The 20,817-nt window shown below is 43.5% G+C and overlaps 1 protein-coding gene across 1 annotated transcript in view; it reads left to right on the top strand.

Moving 5' to 3' along the window:
* Positions 1-20,817, top strand: part of FARS2 (phenylalanyl-tRNA synthetase 2, mitochondrial) — a 354,930-nt gene that overhangs the window by 184,835 nt on the left and 149,278 nt on the right. The window contains exon 5 of the mRNA XM_024738907.1: positions 5,897-6,057. Coding sequence (XP_024594675.1) covers positions 5,897-6,057 — 161 coding nt within the window. The remainder of the gene's footprint in view (positions 1-5,896; positions 6,058-20,817) is intronic.

The following is a 20,817-nucleotide window of genomic DNA, read 5'->3' as shown; positions in this document are numbered from 1 at the left end:
AGGGTTCGGTCACTGGGGAAGAAAATAAGCTGGAAGGAAGGAAGCTTGGAGCAGAAGCAGCTCAGATCCTAGGCCCCGGGAGCTGCCGCCCCGCGTGAAAGAAGCTCGGTGACAGTGACGGAGGCAGGGTGAGGGGACAGAACATTCAGTTTTCCCGTCATTCCTTTCTTTTATGTTCCAATTCTCTCCTTTCTGAGATGTCTTTTCCGAAATGGTATCTCTCATGTCACCTCATGATATATACGCTCTCTGACAGATAAAAGATTAAAGAAAGTCACTGCCTGTGTTGAAAACTTCATTTTCCTAATACAACCCATGTAAATGCAGCCAATAAACTAAAAAGTGGAAAAATCTCAAAACCTTGCCTTCCTGCCATTCACTCATTTCCTCACAATGCCTGAGCCCTTGTACATGCTGGACACTGGTCCAGCCCCTCCAGATGTGTCAGAGATGGAAACCAGCCCAGGTCCTGAGCCCGTGGATCAGATGCTACCGGCAGAGTCTGACAGTAAGCAGTAAACAAAATAAATATGAAAAGTTGTGGGGTCTAAGAGGTGATATTCTCTGAAGAAAACAGAGCAGAGTAAGGGGATTAGTGGCTGAAAATCTTTCTGAGAAGGTCAGCCTACATATAAAACCAAAATAATGTGAGATAAGAGTCAAGAGATGGGAAATTTTAAAAATAAGGGGAGAAGGAGGAGGGCAAACCTGAGTGCCTTCCCTCTGGAATATTCTGTTTGACTGAGGTGCTTCTTTGCAGTCAGTTTTATGCTCCAGAGTCTAGTTTACTGGAACCCTCCAGTACTGGAATGTAGAAAAAACTACTGCCTTAAAACCCTGTCAGCCCAGGAGCACCCTGCGACAAATTACAGCTGAGGATTGCCAAAGACCTGAAAATTAGACCTGTCTGGGATGACAATACCTTTAAGTATCTAGTTATTTATGGCTCTCTTTCTTCCGTAAAGAAGTGGAAGTGCCGTATAAAAGTATGTGCAAGAGGATAAAATAAGTAGTTCAGATAATCAGGACAAAGAGGATATAAGGTTAAGAAAATAAAACTGGGACAAGAGTCACACAGAGAAACGTACCGTTGTAGAGGTGACCTTGGAAGGATGGCTCTAAGCGTCCGCGGGGCCAAAGTGAGGAGTAGATTAGGATCAGTTACGTAAGTCGCGATATCCTTAAACTGAAAACAATCCAGTTGTTCACGAGAAGGAAGCTTTTCCTGTTCCCATTTTCTTAGATCTGAGACCAGCTTATTTCATGAAGACTCGCAGGAAGACTGAGTGACCTAGTGGCCGGCATTCTTGACAAGGAGTTCCTGGCACCTTACGAATATAATAGGCCGGTAGCTCAGTGCAGGGGGTGCAGTTCAGAAGCAGCAGATCTAGATGGGACCAAAGCAAAGTGTTTCCAAAACAGAATCTGGTACAGCTCAGCGAATAGACGCCCTTTCTTACAGCCCTTCCTGGTAATAGATTGTCACAAGCAGGCTTTTCAGTAAGAATGATTGTGAGAATCAAGGCTTGTGGGCAGTGGCAGGAAGCTGGAGGCCAGCTGTTCCCTGCTCCTCGTGGAGGTCTAGTCCTTGAGCTTCGACACACAAGCTGGTTGGGATTTCAGGTGCTGATGGGATGGCCCCTTGCTGGCCTGAGCCTGGCGTCCTCTCAGGCCTGTCCTTACTGGCAGCCACGTGGGACTGAGGCCCCGAGTCACACACACCATGGATTATTGTATATTTGTGATCTTCCTAGATTCATGTATTTGTTTCCTGTCAGATGCGTTCCCGAGGAATTTTTATGTAAACAATCATGCCATCTACAGATAAAGACAGTGTTACTCTTTCCTTTCCAATCTATTAAGCTGTTTTTATTTCTTCTTTACCTTTGTTTCCCACTAGCTGGGAACTCAGACAGAAATAGAAATAGCAAGAGTAGACCTCCTTCTTTTCAACCCGACCCTGAGGGCAAAGCAACCAGCCTTTCACCATTGAGTATACTATTAGCTGTTGTTTTTTTAATTGTGTCTTTTATTAGATTGAAGAAGTCCCCTGTGTTCCTCATTGGCTGAGAGTTTTTATAATGAATGGATGTTGAATTTTGCCAGTTGCTTTTTCTGCATCTATTGAGATGATCACGTTTTCTTTTTTAGGCAGCTTATTAAATGAATTACACTGATTGGTTCTCATATGCTGAGCTAACGTTGCATTCCTGGGATAAATCCAGCCGTGATACAATGTCCTTTTGCGTATTGCTGGGTTCCATTTGTTAATGTTCTGTTATAGTTTTTTGTTTTTCTCTGTTCATGCTGCACATGGAATCCTCCTGAATCTGCCTCACTCACCTGCCTGCTGCGAGGCTAGGATGACAGGGTTCACCTGGGACTGTCCATTGGAGCGCCTCGCGTGGCCTCTGCGTGTGACTGCTGCTCAGAGCTCGGCGGCTGGGTTCTAAGAGAGGGTGTTCTGCAGGGAGATTCCTGGGAGGGAGTGTCTGGAGAGCGGGCATTCCAAGCCACCAGGCACTAGCTGGGTGGCTTTTTCTAACGTAACCTTGGAAGTCACGTAGCATCACTTCCCTCACACCCTGTGGGTTGAAGCAGTCACAGCCCACTGGGATTCAAGGGGAGGATATGCAGGAGCTTGTGGTCGTTTTCTGAAACCCCACGGATAATGACACTGATTTTCCAGGCTTGGAAATGTATTGGCTCTCATAGAAATAAAGAGGTCGGTTCAGCTTGTAATCCATGTTCGCTAGTCACATGATTTTCTTGAAAGTCTGGCACCACTGTGTCAGGGGAGGAGTGCTTTGTTCTTATAACTTCTCAAAAATAAACAGAAGAGAAACTACTGTGTTTTATCTAGCCATGAAAATTTTTATCTGGAATATTTCTCCTCACACTTGATAGAAAAGGCACATGGTATAAAGTCCCCCCGTCTTCCTCCACTTGCGCAGTTCTCCCTGACCCCCCCTCCTCCCCCGAAACAGACAGCTGCTGCTTTCCTTTCATAACCATGACATCCCATAACGGTACTAGTTTTCAAACAACTTTAAAACATGTTTCTGAAACATCTTTTCAAATAAAAAAATAATAAAGAGAGGTGGAATATTAATGTTGCTTTGTGAGTTAGACTTTTTCCTTAATTATTAACTCTTTTAGATTTTATTATGAAATTTTTAGATAAAACCAACCATCTAGAGCCCAGTATCTATAATTGAAAGAGCAGTAGATTCAGGGTATTTGAGTTTATTTCACATCCAGCAATTTTTAGTGTCTTAGCTTTTGCTCCTTCTATCCGTTACCCTCCCTTTCTTCCTCATCTTCTGAAACTTTCCTAAAGCAAAACAAGAATAACACAGAGCCCCTAGAAGTAGGCAAGAAAAAGAGCAGCAATCTCATTTTTCAAATGGGTGAAAAATATAATATGAAGACATTCACAGAAAAGGAAAAAAAACGATCCTTAAGCAAATGAAAAGCTTACTTAAGATAAACGCAAGATAAAAATGCGCTGTTACCGTCTTTTACTTATCGGATTTTGTTTTTATTTTTTTACGTTACAACCCTCATGTGCCCCTGTATTAAATAGTAGTGGCATAGTACATACTCATTTGATCATAGACATTTTTCATAATTTCTTATAGTCTGTCACTTGATCAACATTTATTTGTATAATTATGATTTTTAATGACTACACTAAACTGTACTATAACTTCAAGGCCTTCCCTAATTTGGGGCATTTAGGTTGTTTTCATGTTCTTGCTGTAATAAGTTATACAGCTTTGAATATCTTCCTTCATTTATCTTTTTTCTTCTGTTGAATTATTTCCTTAGGATAAATTCCTAATGGAATCATAAGGATAAAGAGTTTGAGCGTTGTTATGGATCTTTGTATGTGCTGCTGTATTTTGCAAATTGTTACCAGAATAAATAGTGTGACCAGCCGTCGCCGGCGTGTGGAACCACACCACCAGGCCTGGGCATTGTCGCTTAAAGAGAAAGTTACTCTTTTAGGACACAAAAGCAGTGTATCACACTTGTATTAAGTTTTACATTTTTCATTGCAGCCTTCTCCGTGGTTTTCAGGCATCAGTATGACTTACTCGAAAAAGGGTGCCTCACCCTTAGCTGCTCTTCTAGGCAGCCGGCCAAGGGTCAGGGGCTGTGCTCCCTCCCTCGCGGCCCCGCTGTCTGTGCTAAGCCCCCCTCCCCCCTGCCTCGCATGAGAGGTCGTCTTACTCAGGACACGGGTGGCTCCGCACTTGCCCAGCCATGTGCTTTTCTTCCTGCGTGTCTTCCCTCCCCCCTCCTGCCACATTCTCTCTCTGTACCTTTTCCTTTTGAGATCTCATTTTGAATATTTTTATCCATTCATCTTTTAAACAGATCATCCAGTGAGGCTCACACTTCTTCGTGGCTTCCGTTGTTGTAGTTTATCCTCGTGGTTCCATTTATAAGTGACAGTGGTGCCAGCCCCTGGCCAGAGGTAGGTCCTCTCTGCCGTGTCTCTCCTGCCTGAAGCTTGCCCGGCCGGTGAGGACGTTCCTTCAGTCTGGAACTTGCCTGCATCTTTCTCTGCATTTGGAGCAGCATTAGTTTTTCTTGTTGGGTAACAGATAACCTCATACTTAGTGGCTAAAGCAGCACTCACTTGTTACGTCACGACCGCCGTGCGTCAGCAGTCTGGTGCAGAGGGCCTGGTCCCCCGCCCAGGGTCTCGACAGGTTGAAATCAGGGTGTCACCAGGCCACGTTCTCCTCTGGAGCTCAGGGTCCTGTCTTCCCTCATTCGGGCTGTCAGGAGAATCCATTTCCTCACGATCGCGGGAGTGAGCTTCCCATCTTCTTGCTGCCGCCAGGGCCTCCCTCAGCTCCCAGAGGCCTCCCTCCAGGTCTGGCCACACCTGGGCCTCCTCTCTTCACGTCAGCTCAGCTCTCCTAAGCCAGCAGGAGACTCTCTGGAGTTTGCTAAGATGGACTTGCATAAAGTAACCTAATCCCAGCAGTGAAACCCTAGGGATTGGGGAGCAGTCCCTAAGGGGTCCCCTCGCAGGGCGTGTGCGTGGGGGTGGGCGTCCTGAGCCAGCTCAGCGCCCCCAGCGTCCTGCTCGCCCCTCAGTCCAGTCGAAATGACGCTGTCTCGTGAGCTTTTCCCTGTGCTGGGCGTTGCTCCCTTGCCCCCTTCGCACAGCAGTTTGTGTCTTCCATCTCACTCTGCTTCACGTGAATGAACCCGAGACTTCATGTGTTGCCATAGGTCTGAACTACACGCTCACCCTCGGAGGGGCTGGTGCCACGTGTGCATGTCACCTTGGCGGGCTTGCTCCTTGTGTGTTACTAGGGCAGCTTTTACTAAGAGTCAGAGTGTGTTCTAGTAAACTGAGGGTTCTTGGAGGCTGGACACACACTTCCTGAATATCAGCGGTCCACTGTGGCATGTTTTGAACAAACCTGCCCATCTCATAAGCCACCTGGGGACAGAGCCTGTGTTTTCTCTCCTCTCTGTAACCTGAACATAGAGGCTGAATGTTGGAAAAGGGTGGGCGCAGATTACAGGAAAGTATCTCAGAGGCAGGAACCAGGGCTTAGCCAGCCTGGGATTTAAGCAGAAATGAAAGACAGTATTAGAGAAGGTCGACTCCAGAGTGCCTCGGGGAGGGGAGTGAGGGATGTGGGGAGCACGAAAACTGTGAGATCGGGGTCCCCTTGGGTGTCTCCGCGGCCCCTCCCCCCACCAGCACCCTTCTGGTCGGCACTCACCACGGCCTTATCTGGGTGTCAGGAGTGGGATGGACCTGTGGACCCTCGTGCTCTTCTTTTTTTTTTAACTTCTTATTTTATATTGGAGTATTGCCCTTGTGCTTTTTAACCTGTTGTCTTGTCTTCTTTCTTCTTTGTAGCTGGTGCTGAAGATCAGATCGGTTGGGCCTTTGGCCTTGGGCTGGAGCGGCTGGCCATGGTCCTCTACGACATCCCCGACATCCGCCTCTTCTGGAGTGAGGATGAGCGCTTCCTGAAGCAGTTCTGTGTGCAGGACATCAACCAGAAGGTGAAGTTCCAGGTAACTGACATGAAAGAATCAAGTAGATGATAATTGAGGGGGTTACGTGCCTGAAAATAAAATCATTGTATTTAAAGATAGTGTGACTTTGAAAAGAGGTGTTAAATAGAGATTCATAAACACACAGGAGATCATACACCTCCTGAAATTGTATGCTGAAAAAAGAGGATTTATCAAGCCTGTTAGTCTAAGCAGAGAACAAATTTTGGGCTTTATTAATGGCTATTTTATCATGAAATATCCATCTTCATCACTGATGATACTTTCACAGTTCAGCTTTTTTTGATGCTAATCTAGACACATTGGCTTTCCTGTGGTTAGTGTTTGCAATGTATATTTTTTTCGTGATTTTATTTTCACTTTCTGTCTTTATATTAAAAACGTGTCTCTTGTAAACAGTTGGGTCTTTTTGTAAACCCATATTTAATTGGAGTGTTGAATATATCTTACACTTAACATAATTACATGGGATGTTCTTGGGTTTAATTTTATTATCTTAGTTCTTACTCATTTTCTCTTTCTGTTCTTTATTTGGAAATTGAGGTTTTGTGGGTGCGTTTCGGATGGCTTTTGTATTATATTTTATTACCCTATTGCTATTTAGTTTCACCATTTTTTGTATTATTTTTAAGTGGTTATTCTAGATTACAATACGTATAATTAATTCATCACACTTTACCATGAGTAACTATTACAACTTCATGAAACATTTAACAACCTTACAATAGTGTAATTCTATTTACTCTGGCTTTTTTTGTATTATTATTGTCATATTTTATTTCTCTGTGTATTATAATCCCATAATACGTTGCTCTATTTGCTTCAAATAGCCGATTGTCCTTTAAAGAAATTGAAAACTATATTATTTTATATTTTCCTTGATATTTGCCTCACTGATCACCATTGCTTTCTGCCTATCATGATTTTTCTCTGCGTTCATTTTCTTCAAGTCTGAAGAACTTTGTTTACCATTTCTTGTAGTGCAGCATGAATTTTCCCAGCTTTTGTTTGGAAATGCCTTTGTTTCACCTTTATTTTTTAGGACTATTTTCCATGAATATAGATGTCTAGGTTGCCAATGTTTGTGCGTGGTTTTTTTTTCTTTTTTTTTCCTCTTAGCTCTTTAAACATGTCATTTCATTGCCTCTATCTTTTCACTCTGGTTTTTAGCAGGTTGACCTGTGTATGACTTTTCTGTCTGTTATCTTGCTCGGGGTTTCGCTGTCTTAAATTAGTGATTTTCAACCCTCTTTGAAAATTCTCATTTGGTATCTCTTCCAGCAATTCTCCTCCTTTCTTCCTCTGCTTTTCAGGTGGTAACTGCATGTATATCAGGCCATTTGCACGTGTGCCATAGAACTCTGATGCCCGGGGTTTGACTTTTCTTATTTTTTCACTCTGTGCTTCACGTTGGATAGTTTTTCTTGTCTTAGCTTTGGGTTTACGCATCTTCTCTGTTGTGTCCAGTTAACCATTAAGCCCCTCCAATGAGTTAATCGTTCCAGATATTGTATTCATCAGTTCTACAGTTTCTACTTGCTTCCTTTTTAGAGTTTTTATGACTCTGATGAAATTCTCCATCTTTTCACCCATTTTGTACATTTTCCCTTAAATTCTTTAGCATATTCGTAGTAGTGATTTTTAAGTCCTTGTCTGTTACTTCCAACCCTTTAGTTCTGTTGTTCTCCTTTTAATCTTCTCTTTCTTCTTAGCTATGGGTCACATTTTTCCTGCTTCTTCACTCGTCCTACTTTTTAAATGGTGGACAGTGCTTTTCCTCGGGAAGCCCTACCCTTTCCCTGGTCAGGCGGCGAAGGTGATGAGCCGGATCCCTTTGTCGTAAGGAGCAGTCGAACTGAATTTCACGTCTCCTCTCCTCTCAGCGGTGAGACCTGGCTGAGGGGTAGAGGTTGGGGTCTGCATGTGAGGTTATGTGATCTCTCTCTGCTTTCCACCCAGCTGCCAGCTTCCTCCAGCACCGATGCTTGCTGAGCAAAAAGACCAGGAGGGAGACTGGGCTGCAGTGAGGGCTGGCTGTCTCTGCATTTTCCAATCTACCAAGAGCCAGGCCTGGCTGGGCAACACGTGGCTCATCCCTCCTCATCCCAGCAGAGTTTCTTTACCAACCAAAGCTGCCTTCCGCCTACTCGTGCCCAGCGGTGGAAGCTCTGGAATCTAGGGCTCGTCTCTGTCTGGAATTCTGTTCGTTCAGACTTGCATCCACATCTTTCGGTATCTTTTATGACAAAAGATTTCTAAATTTATTGTTTTCTCATGCTTACAGTGGGACCGATGGTTTTTTGTGACTTTTATAGCCTAACTAAAAGTAGAACCTTCTATCATTTATTTGATGGTCTGGTTTCATTTTTGTTGGCCTTTTTTTAGAAAAAAAACAAAAACCTATTTTTAAACTTTTTACTTTTTTTTAACTTAAATTTTTTTTTTTACTTTTTGCCAGGCTGCTTCTTTTTATTCTAGCACCAGGTCCTTCTTGGTTAATTTGGAAGAAAACGCCATCTAAATGATCAAAAGCAGAACCTGGCTAAGGCTCTAAGTTTTTCTCATTCAGTCTTTCATTTATTCAGTCGTTTATTAAATCGGCCAACATTGATGGAACACCAACCAGCACTGAATGGAGCATTGGGCTCAGCACCACGGTGGGGCAAGCACAGATGAGTGACACAGTTGTGACCACAAGCTAGTGGTTGAAGTCAAGTTTTAAGTGGGCTCACAACTGTCTTCTCTTAGGAGACACAGAGGATCCAGGAGTAGACAAATGGGTCTCTTGTATTAAATGTCATTAAAAAAACTTTCCTGCCTTCAAAGTAGAAAATCGGTGTGTGCCTCTCTGCACTGTTGTATAATTTATATGGTTACCTTTGTGTAATGAACTTAATAACTTCTGGTAGGGTAGTTAGGATTTGATTGCTGAAAAAGTAGATGTCTGTAAAATGCTTTGTAAATTATAGATCACAGAGAGCTATTTCCTAATTATTCACTTATAATTATTATCTATTGATTATATTCTGTTAGTTTCCTATTGCTAATGTAACAACTTACCACAAACCCAGCAGCTTCAAACAATATGTCTTTATTATTTTACAGTCCTGGAGGTCAGAACTTCAGAATTGATCTGACAGGGCTCAGCCTCAGGTGTCAGCAGGGCTGGCCCTGTCTGGAGGCTCCAGGGGAGACCCCACCTCCTGCATTTGTCAGCTTCTGGGCCCGACCTCATTCCCGGCTCCTGGCTCTGTATCGCTTTACGTTCTTTCCTTTCCTTCCCTGTGTGGTCACGTTGCCTCCTCTCTGAATTTTTGTCTCTTCTTACAAGGGCCCTTGTGACAAGATAATCTCCACATATCAAGATCTTTTCATAATCGTACCTGTAAAGTTCTTTTTGAGCGTAAGGCAACATATTCACGGGTTCCAGGGATTGGGATGTGGACATCTCTGGGGGTCGTTATTCAGCCCATCACATGCACCTTTATCTATTCCATTTCCATCATGGCAAACTGCCTGCTTCAGATAGAATAGAGCGATTTTGTTGTTAGGTGTAAGTAATACAGATAGTATGAAAGTGTTAGCGATTTTTAACTATTTGTGTGGAGTAGTCGTGGTTCTACATATGAGGGGAATAAGGGGCTCCTTTTGTCGGTTCATGTTGTTGGCCTGGCTTAAGAAGAACATTTAACATGATTATAAGAAGATGGTGCGGCTGAGACTGAAGGCACAGAGTTAGGCTGATGTAATCCGGGCACTGACTGTGAGAGGGTCTCCAGTCAGCCCCGTGGGCTCCAAGGTCAGTCGTGGACAGACTCCTGGGAAACTGTCAGAGTTAGTCCTTGCTGTCCCTGGGGTACCAGGCATCAATGGCAAGTGCTCTGCTATACGAGGGCTGGGAGTTTCTTACGGCCACGGCTGGCCATTTTCCCTTATTTTGTGTCTTCCTGCAGTCACGGTCAGTGCACCGTAGTCTGGGCATTAATATGTTTAGTGCCTTATCATACTTGCCATTTGTTGAGTGCTGTGTACAAGCTACTGAACTAGTTTCCCTATATTATAGCTTTCATTCTTCAGAGTCCAGTGGGGGTTCTATTAACCCATTTTACAGATGATGAAACTGAGGCTTGGAACCACCAGGGAACTCAACCATAATAACGCTGCTAGTAAGGGACCGAGCTAGGATTTTATCTAAAGCTGACTCCAGGGAGCTCCTAGTATTGAGCTGGTAAACTGTTGTTGCCTAAACCGGGGCACTGTCCTGGAGTCAGTAAGATGAAATGGACAGTTCCTGACTTCAGGCTGTTTCCAATCTAGAGGAGGAGACAGATTTGTCAAGAGATAATTATCAAATAATATGAAGTACAATGATGGGCTACACGTAAGTGAATGTAGAATTTTGCTGACGCTGACCAGTGCACGTGGAGGTCAAAATTTTCTTCTTCTTTTTTTTTTAAATCCTATTTTGCTAGCTAATTTCTGAATCCTTCCATGTCTCTCCAGAATTGTATTAGGACTTGAGCCTGTGATTATTTGCTAATCTCCAGGGCTTGGAATAGTTCCTAGATCTGGTTTTGCTGTCATTGTCATAAATGTTGTCTGGTAGAGACTTAGTGCAGGATTATGCAGTGTTTCCTCATTCTATTCCCAAATAAATCCAGCTGGGAGAATCCCATCAGCTTCGTTGTGTCGTAGTTAAATTAATGGATCTCAGTTTTGTTCACTATTTCCCTGTGCATTTTTTCCATCTCACCAAAAAAAAGCATGTAAATATTTTTCTTTTGCTGGAAGAAGGATCTTTATCCCAGAAGAAAGTAATAGGAAGAGGTAGAGGAAGAAGCAGGGGAGATGACCAGCCGTAGGACCTTTTATACATGCCCTGTAGTCATCGTTGATAGTCAGGTGCGGAGAGAAGCAGTGAGCAGGAGAACGGACCCGTTTGCCGTGGGAACCACCCTGGTGCTTTTATGTAAAGCATTCAGAGCAGACCCTGTCACCCAGTGAGCATTTCATCCACGTTAAGCGTTATTCCTGTTGTCACCACCACCACAGCCACTGTGAGCGCGGCGGCCACTGTCCTCGTGATTCCTGGTCCTTGGTGCCCGCGGTTTCCATCTTCAGCTTGCTTTGCCAGCCTTATGATGCGAGGACATTTCACCGACCCACAGTCTACTGAGTCCTACGGAATGTGGCCCCGTGTTTGTATTGGGGCCTCTGTCATCAGAGACCTGTGGATTTATGACTGCTTTTTATTTTTGTGAAAGCAGGGGGTCTTGTGATACATTTACATATTTAGAGAATCACTACCATGAATTTCTTTCTTGTTTAATACACTTCTTTAGAAAACTAAGAGTGAGGGCCTCAGCGTCTTCTTGTAGCGTAGACTGGAAGACGGTGCATACGTTCAACATCCGTATTACAGCTTCTTGCCCATTAACCTGATGGAAATGTGAAAGAACTTCCTATTTATTGACAACACATTAAATCTTTAATCTTGCTAATCATCTATCCAGTCTGACAAACCATGTGCCATGTATTTTAGGAAAAAGTCTGGCCTCTCTGTCTTCGCAACCAGAGGGATAAGTTTATGCTGTACAGGATCATTTAAACCAAATGCTAATAATTGATGGATCATAAGTTAAAACTTATAGTCTTAGTAATAACTTCATAATGTATGTACATGTATGTCAGACTGTCACCTTAAGATGTATAGCTTTGACTTGTCAGTTATACCTCCATAAAGCTGGGTGGGGGGAGTCATAGTTTTAAAAGGAGATCATGAGAATAGAGACCAGAGACAAATAGAAGTATGAAGGGGGGGATTGCCGCAGGGAGAAAGAACAACGTCAAACAAGCAGTGGCCGGGAGGTCAGTGGGCTTTTCCCGGGTGTGGGTATTGGGAGGTACCAGTTACAGGACAGCGGTAGGGATGCTTTTGGCTTCAACCAAGGAAGGCCCAACTGAAATGGCTTAAATGAGAGGCACAAGAGCAGGAAGCCCTGGATGATGCTCTGGGTCCTTGAGTGTTCTCCCCTCAGGCTTGAACGACGGTGGCAGGAGCATTAACCATCACCTCATACGACGGGGCCCAGAGGCAGAAAAAGAAACACCCTTGTTTCCTTTTTAAGCGTGAAGAAGTTTCCCAGAAGTCCTCCGCAGACTTTTGTCACATCTCCTCTTCGAGGGAGTTGGAATGGTCTGTGAACTTAGCCTGCTGTACTTATCCTGAGCTCTTAGGATAAGGCTTAACCGTGCCAGATGTGGACAAGCAGACCGTACAGGCAGCGCCATGTCTTACTGCGGCAGCCGTTGTTATGAAGAGACAGTCGCCTGTGAAATGCGGTGGTGGGGCTGCTGGAAAAGCTCTTCCAGCCTTGAACGTTTACCCTCTGCTGCCTGTGGTTTGGAATCACCCCTTAGAGTTTGCTTCCTTCAGTTTAATGCTTTGATTCCCTGGTCAAATGTAAAGTACTCCCTTTGCATGCACCCGGCTGTGCCTGTTTTCATAGGACAGCTGGATGGGATGTGTGGACAGGATGCGGCTATGGGATACCTTCTTCTCTGTTTGAAATTGAGTATAGAAATCAGGGTCACCAGGGCACATCCACCTGAGCTATAACTACATTGGCCAAAGGAAAGAAGCCTGGAAGGCTAACCTCAGGGTGACTCAGCCTGGGAATGAGACCCTCAGAGCTATCAAAGGAGGAATAGCAAGCCTTGATCAGAGCCCATTCGAGCGAAACATTTAAGGCTTTTATTGATATTCTGGGGACCGAATAAAATGAAAACAATTTCCCTTTTACTAAGTTATTAGTCAAGAAGGGCAAGTGTGCTGGTTCTGTATCTCTAATTTGCCTCATCCTGTACGAAAGGAAAAGCAAAACTCTTCACTGTTTCAACTGGGAGTGTGCTCTGCTCCTTTACTCAAAGGATGAGAGGAGCATTTGGGTTCATCTGAAACTTAAAGTCAGCCTGTGTTTAGACAGAAAAGTGAGAGTTACTGTGTGATTACATTATCACACTGCTTTTCAAACTGCATTTCGGTTGGCATTTCATATGTATAATCTTGTGGTCTTGAAAATGAAGAATGGTTAACGTAGGCAGTGATTTATATGGTGGATAGCTTAATTATTCTGTCACTTGGCTGAGTAATGAATCAACTGTTTTCTTTCCATTTGAGGGAAGAATTTATTTTCTCAAGGGCCTCCCTGTGAGATTTATAAATAACAATTATAGACTGTAATTCACGACCAAGGACAGTGGATTATAAATAGATGACCCTTGTAGAGCCCATTCGGCAGAGTTTGAACTCCCAGTTAATTGCTGGTTGGGAACCAAGTAGCTATTGTATATTTATCTTTATTCATTTTTAAAATGATGAAATCTTCTAAATATACAAACACACATTTACTGATTTGATTTGCTAATAACGTAGAACAGTGTACCCTCCACCCAGCAAATTTGCTGGGATTTACCACAGATTCTTATAAAGAAGAAAAGCATTCGAAATGCAGTTGACACACCTGTGCCGCCCTGATGGACGCCCCCTTCCTCTTTCCTCCCCAGGGGTGACCACTGCCTTCAGTTTGATGTTGACCATCCTCATGTTATTACCGCATTTGCATATCTCCAAAAACAATTTGTAGGATTGCTTCAAAATGTAATGCATTAAACGGCCACAGTAGCTAGAAAAAAAGAAATCCTTTGCTGTGGCTTTCACCTGAAACTAACACAACATTGCAAATCAACTATACTCCAATATAAAACTAAAAATTAAATTTAAAATTAATTAAAAATTCAGAGAGATTTAATGAGGAATTTGATGGGCATATTCCAAAATTTATGTGGAAATGCAGAGAGCCAGAAATAGCCAAACAACCAAGTTGAAGGATTTGCTCACTTTGACGTCGAGTCTTTTTTTAAAAGCTACAGTAATTGTGAGAGTGTGGAGCTGATGCAAGATGGACACAGAGGCCCGGAGAAGGCGGGAGCCCAGAAACACACCTCAGCATTATTTCTGGGCTCATGGCAGGGCCTGCACTATGGAACGGGCTGGAGGAGGAGACTTCTGTGCAAACGAAGTACGGACAATTGAGTATCCATATGGAAAAAGTGAAACTTGACCCCAGACTCCTAATTATTCAACAGTGAATTCCAGGGGGTTTGCAGATCTAAGTGGAAAAGGCAATTTATCAGCTACTGACTTTGAAAAAGTCATCTTACCATGAATGATTCTTTGATTCTTATTGGAGTAAATTGAATTGGGGAGATTGAACTAAATGAACTATGTATGGTAATACAAAATTAAACCTAATTAAATGTCTGAGCTTGAGAGTTTTGGAATAAGTATTTATTTAAAGTGGTTGCTGTAGGTTTTTTGTAAAGCCTTTTATCAAATTAGGGATGTTTCCTTCTATTTCTAGTTTGCTAAGAGTTTTTATCATAAATGACTCTTAAAATTTATCAAACCCTTTCGTATATTTTGAGGTGATCTCATGATTTTTTGGCTTTGTTCTGTTGATGTAGTGACATATAGTGATTGCTTTTTGGATGTTAAAACAATCATCTGTTCCTGAAATAAACACAACTTGGTTGGGATATATTATCTTTTTTATACATTTCTGGATCTGATTTGTAAAGATTTGTTTAGGATTTAAAAATCTGTGTTCAGGGGTGAGATAGGCCTGGAATTTTCTCTTTCTTCTGTCCTTATCGGGTTTTGATGCTAAGATTTGTAATATCCTCATAAAACTAATTCGGAGCTATTTTTCTGTTCTCTGGATTTTGAGGATTGATGTTATTTCTTTCTTGCGTGTTTGACCGTATTTACCAGTGAAGTAGTCTGGGCCTGGAGTTTTCTTTGTGGGAAATTTGAAGCCACAGATTAAATTTCTTAGTTGCTATTAGGCTCTTCAGATTGTTTGATTTTGTGTCACTTTGTTAAATTGTATTTTTTTCTAGGAACTTGTCCATTTCATCTAACTTTCAAACGTGTTGGCATGAAATTGTAATATTCTCTTATTATCCTGACATTCAAAAAAAATCTTTAAAAATTAGTCAATAGTTGAGCACATTTGCTAACATTTTATCAAATTTTGTGTTCACCTTATTTTTTTTCCATACAGAGCCTCCTCTTAGAGTTTATTTTTCTTTTTAATGACATATATTCTTTGACTATTTTTCCTGTGAGCCATTACAAGTGGTAAATTCTTGTGGTCTCTGTGTATGTGAAAATGTCTTCACGTTGCCTCATTTGTGGGTGATAATGTCAGGGAGTCTAGAATTCCAGAAGGGCAGTCATTCTCCTGTAGGGCTTTGAAGACATTCCTTCCGGCCTTTGTTCTTGAGAAGTCTCATGTGAACCAAAGTGTTACTTCTCTGTAGATAATAATGCCTTTTCTCTTGGCTAGTGTTTAAGGCTTTCTCTTTACATTTGATGTTCTCCCATTTTACAAAGATGTGTCCTTTTTTTTTTTTTAAAGTACATCTTTTAATAATCCCCCCATTCATAGGAAGTTTTCCTTTTTAAAAAAAATATTTTTTTTATATAGATTGATTGATTGATTTTTGGCTGCGTCGGGTCTTAGTTGCGGCACGTAGGATCTTCACTGCAGTACTCAGGATCCTGCGCTGTGGCGTCTGGGCTCCTTGTTGCAGTGCGCAGACTCCTCTAGTTGTGGCACTCAGGCTCAGTAGTTGCAGTGCATGAGCTCTGTAGTTGTGGTGCGTGGGCTCCAGAGCTTGTGGGCTCTCTAGTTTGCGGCACGTGGGCTCTCTAGTTGTGGCCCGTGTGCTCAGTAGTTGCAGCTCACAGGCTTAGTTGCCCCATGGCATATGGGATCTAGTTCCCCAACCAGGGATCGAACCCGCGTCCCCTGCATTGGAAGGAGGATTCTTAACCACTGGACCACCGGGGAAGTCCCACGAGGAAGCGACTTGGCGTGGATTTATCTTTATTTATCCCCCTTGGTGCCCAAAGGTACCTTCCACTCCAGGAGAGTCTGCGTTGTTATTGAGGAGTGGTTCCCCTCTATCCCCTCCCTCCCCCTTTTCTGCGTCTCCTGAAAAGCTTCTTAGTTATCAGCCATATATCTTAACTATTCTTGGACAGTTTTGATTTCTTTGTCCTCCTGTGCTGGTGAATTTCACAGTAGTTTCTACCAATTCCATAATTTTCTCCGAATTTTTTTGAACTTAACTATTACTTTTCACTTCTAACATCTGTAATTAGTGCCTTTTCTTCTCCACCTTCTTGTTTCATTTCTGTCTGGTTTTGTTTCCTAATTCCTTGCTTTTTAAAATGGTTGTTACTACATTTAACTTTCTGAATATCTTCACTATGCTTATTTCAAACTCTTTAACTATTTTATGATGTTAATTTTATCTAAAGCGAGTTCGTATTGTGGTTGTTGATTTAGTTGTGTTTCTGCGTATTATATTCTTTCAGTGTTTCGAAATCCTGGCTTTGCAAGCTCATCTTGAATACATCTTCATTTTCGTCCCCGTTTTTAAAAATCGTGACCACTCTGCTCACTGTGCAGCCATCACCACCCTCCATCTCCAGAACGTTTTCATCATCCCAGACTGAAACTCTGCACCCACTAAATAATTGCTCCCCAGCCCCCTACCCCAGAGGCCCTGGAACACACCACTTCATTTTCTTTCTCTCTGAATTGACCACTGTGGGGACCTCATCTACTTGCATCTTTTTGTGACACATTTTGTTTGTCCATTCATCTGTTGATGGATGCTTGAGTTGCTCCCAGCTTTTTTGGCTATTGTGAAATAATGCTGCTGTGAACATAGGGATAAAAATATCTCTTCAAGGCCCTGCTTCCAGTTCTTTTGGGAATTCTTTTCCCCAGAAGTGGCATTGCTGGATCATACAGTAATTCTGTTTTTAACTCTTGATGAACCGTCATACTGCTTCCCACCATAGCTACACCATGTTTACATTCCCACCAACAGAGCACAAGGGTTCCAGTTTCTGTGCATCCTTGCCAAAAGTTATTATTTTCTCTCTTTTTTAATATAGTAGTCATCCTAGTGGGTGTGAAGTTGTATCTATCTCATTGTGGTTTTGATTTGCATTTCCCTAATGATTTGTGATGTTGAACATTTTTTCATGTGCTTATTGACCATTTGTGTATCGTCTTTGGAGAAATGTCTATTCAAGTCTTTTGCTCATTTTTTAATCAGGCCGTTTGGTTTTTGTTGTTCTTGTTTTTATATATTCTAAAAAGTAAATCATTTGCAGATTTGGCCATTGTCGTGCTAGCAACAAATTACTGGCATTACAGATCACAATTGTCAAGCATCGTGGTTGAAAACTCTTTATATAACACATTGAGGCCATTACTGGCTACAAGGTCACTGGTCTTATTTGCATATGGTTTTCTTGGTCCATTCTTTGTTATCTCTCTGGTATTTTTCTGGATACATCTATGTTTTGAGTGTAGCCTGTGCTCTCACTTTAGGTCTTATATGTTAAGGTTCCTAAGGTTCAGATAGTAGATGGAAGAAGCAGTTGATTGTAGCAGGCTTTGCAAACTATGCATATAATTTAGACAGATTGGTCATATCAGTACCCAGCATCATTTTTGAGTGGGTGTTGGGAAAGAATTGATCTGGGATTCAGAAGCCTTGGGCCTTAGACCTATCAGGTAGTCACTAGCTTGTTTGCCTTGGACCGCTCTCCTGAGCGCCAGGTCACTAAGTCTCTGCACTGGTGACATAAGTCCCCTCGGTCACTCTCAAGATCAGTCCACAGTCCGTGATGCATGAAAGTGAATGGGATCTCCTTATCTCCTCCACCCACCTCAGACAGCACTGCTACTCCCGGCATTCGTTTAGACTTAATTTTGCAAGTTGAAAAATACTTGTTCATGGAAGAGATTATGACTGTTCCTGGGCCCTTATCCCTCAGAGAAGTCCTGCCAGGTAGTTGAAATACCTCAAAACTGAATTTGGATTCTAAGACCAAGAAGAGCAAAAAGCAGGTGGTAGTACAGCCTTAGGGAAGGAGAACCAGACCTTTGTCTTTTAAAATCATTTCCTCTGGAAATGACTTATGTATTAAGTAGCCCATTGTGGCCACCCTTCCTCCTTGCTCCTTGCTGCAGGTATAGAAGGAGAGTGGTTCCCCCCCTGCGGTGACACAGCTGCTGGCCGTCTGTCAAGGTTGTGGCTATTGCAGAGCCTCTCCTGGCTGATGCGTGTTTGTGCTGACGTCAGCCTTTCCCTCTGCCTTTCCCTCTTGCTTCCATCTTGCGTCTGTCTCTCTCCTTCCATCTCTCTGTCTCTGTCTCTCGCTGTCTTTTTCTTTGTGACATTTTCTCTCTCTCTGTCACTCTTTTCATATGTGGTTCTGATCCAAGTTAGGTTGTCAGCATAGCGAGGGGAAATGATCCCTCCCAGGCTGCATGAAATCCACAAAGGGAATTGTTTACCTGCTGTTCATTGAGACCCTAGTTGATGTGAACGAAATGTGACAGGATTTTCCCAAACACGAGAACCTTATCAATTATTCATTCCAAAACCTTTTGAGCATCTGCTCTCGTGCCAGGCACTGTGCCTGACGCTGGGGATGCAGAGAGCGCAGCTCCCCACCCTCGTGGCGCATGTGCTGGTGGGGGGACAGGAACACAGCGAAGGGCTCTGATGAAGGTGAGCCTGGGCCGAGTGGAGGCCTGGAGGCACGACCCAGCCCGTCGGTGCTTCCGCTGAGATTGAGGGGAAATGTGGGCGAGGGCATGCTGAGGATGTGAAGGCTGGGGTTTGAATTTTCTCTCAAAGGCAATTAGCAAGATACCAAATGTCATCACCATCAGGTTTCCATTTTAGATTATCCCACTTCTGAAGATATGAAGGGCGGGTGGGGACCACAAGTCCAGGAGTCCACTCCAGGCCTTGCCTAGGACTGGAAAGAAATGATGCGAGATCGAAGAGGGCGGCAGTGGAGAGACGAGACAGTCGGGTTTGGGCTCGAGACATTTTAGGAGATGGAACTGAAGGGCCCTGGGTCCTGGGAGCAGGGATGCAGTGACCATATGGTTTGTCATCTAAGTTGAGATCCGCTCCCTTCGAGGGTTGAAGGGGTCTGTTCATCACTGCGCTGCAGCTACACAAGCAAACTCGTGCTGACCTGGGCCACCTGGGTGTTTACACACCTTAGGTCAAGATAAGCGAGAAAGAAAGTGATCCCCAGGTTTCTGGCTTTGGGGCTGGGTGGTTGGGAAACGGGAGAAAACTACAGATCTGGAGAATTTACCTGGGTGGAAGCATCTGAGCTCATACTCCGTTGATGTCGCCTTTGCAAGCTCTGCTTTTCGTCGGTGTCGCCTTTGCCACTGTCTCGTTCGCTTTAATTGGTACAGCCAGGGCCTCAGTGGAGGGTATGGCGGCAGGCGAGGCTGGGTCCAGGTGGCCTCTCAGGCCCAGGCGGAAATGAGAAACTGGAGCAGGGGTGTTTATTGTGCAGGACGAGTCAGGGCTGAGCTCCAGCGGGGTGGGGTAGGGGGGTGGATGGCCCAGGGCAGGGCGGAGTGGGCGTCGCTTCCGAGAGATGCGGCTGGTGAGTGAACCCAGCGTTGGTGCCAGTGAATTGCTAGAACGAAGACAGCGTGCAAGGGCTAACAAATCAGGTCTGGATGAAGCTTCCTCCAGACCAGAGGTCCACATTAACGAGGGGGCAGGGAAGGAAGAGGGACCACAGGGCCAGACGCACAGTCCTTCTGCGTGTCCGCTCAGCGGGGGGCACTGCTGATGTCACGCGTAAGATACTTCAGGCTCTTGGACCTTGCTTGAGGATGGTTACATATAAATGCAGGTCATCAATGAAGGCTAACATCACATTACTACAAACGAGAGAGAAACGAGAGAGAGAGAGAGAGAGAGAGAGAGAGAGAGAGAGAGAGAGAGAAAGAGAGGAAATCACAGCTGTTGGAAGGTTTTGGAGATCTCTTCTTCCCAAACATTTCTGTATCTTAAGCAGAAAATATTGTTTTCTTGACCAAGACCGAATAGTGGAAGGAAAAAAAAATTGAAATCCAATGTTCTAGTAAATGCTATCCATATTTGAATATTTGGAAGATCTTCCTAACGTGTTTATTTTGTGGAAAATGTGAGGAAATGAGAAGAGAAGAGGATATCGCAGGTTGGCTTTTGCACTATTTGTTTAAAGCTTCAACAATCTTGAATATTATGGTGTGCCCGCTGCATCCTGGGGGAATGATAAAAACCGTATAATGCCTCCTTTTTTCACTCTTATGGACTTCAATTTGCATCTTTAGCATTGTATTACCATAACTTTTGCATCTTCTAGAGGTAATTCAGTTGCCCTCTTCCCAGATACCGCAGATTTCTAGTTTTATAGGGTTTTTCCTTTTCACTCAGTTTCCCAATTATCACCTTGTTAGCTGCACACCTGCTTCACAGGAAATTGCACTGTGCCATTTAACCTTTTCAAAGAAAAACAGAGAATGGAAAACACACCTCGTTAATCGGTTGATTCAACCTCAAAGAAAGCCATGTCTCTGGGTGTGGAGCCTCAGTGCGATTGCAAAGAGAGCGCCTGATTGTTTAGCAGATTCTAGACCTAGAACAAGAAGGATGATTGACAGGCCCCTGGAATCAGGCAGAGCGTCTGCACTGGCCTGGCCGCTGTGCATTTCCAGCTGCACACCAGAGATCACGCCGGTTTCTACGTGTTTCTCTGTGAAAGAAGCACCTCCGTTACCGTGCCACTCTGAAATAATTCAC

Source organism: Neophocaena asiaeorientalis, unplaced genomic scaffold (genome assembly GCF_003031525.2).
Source record: "Neophocaena asiaeorientalis asiaeorientalis breed wild unplaced genomic scaffold, Neophocaena_asiaeorientalis_V1.1 scaffold307, whole genome shotgun sequence".
NCBI lineage: Eukaryota > Metazoa > Chordata > Mammalia > Artiodactyla > Phocoenidae > Neophocaena > Neophocaena asiaeorientalis.
This window is presented reverse-complemented; position numbering and strand designations above follow the sequence as displayed.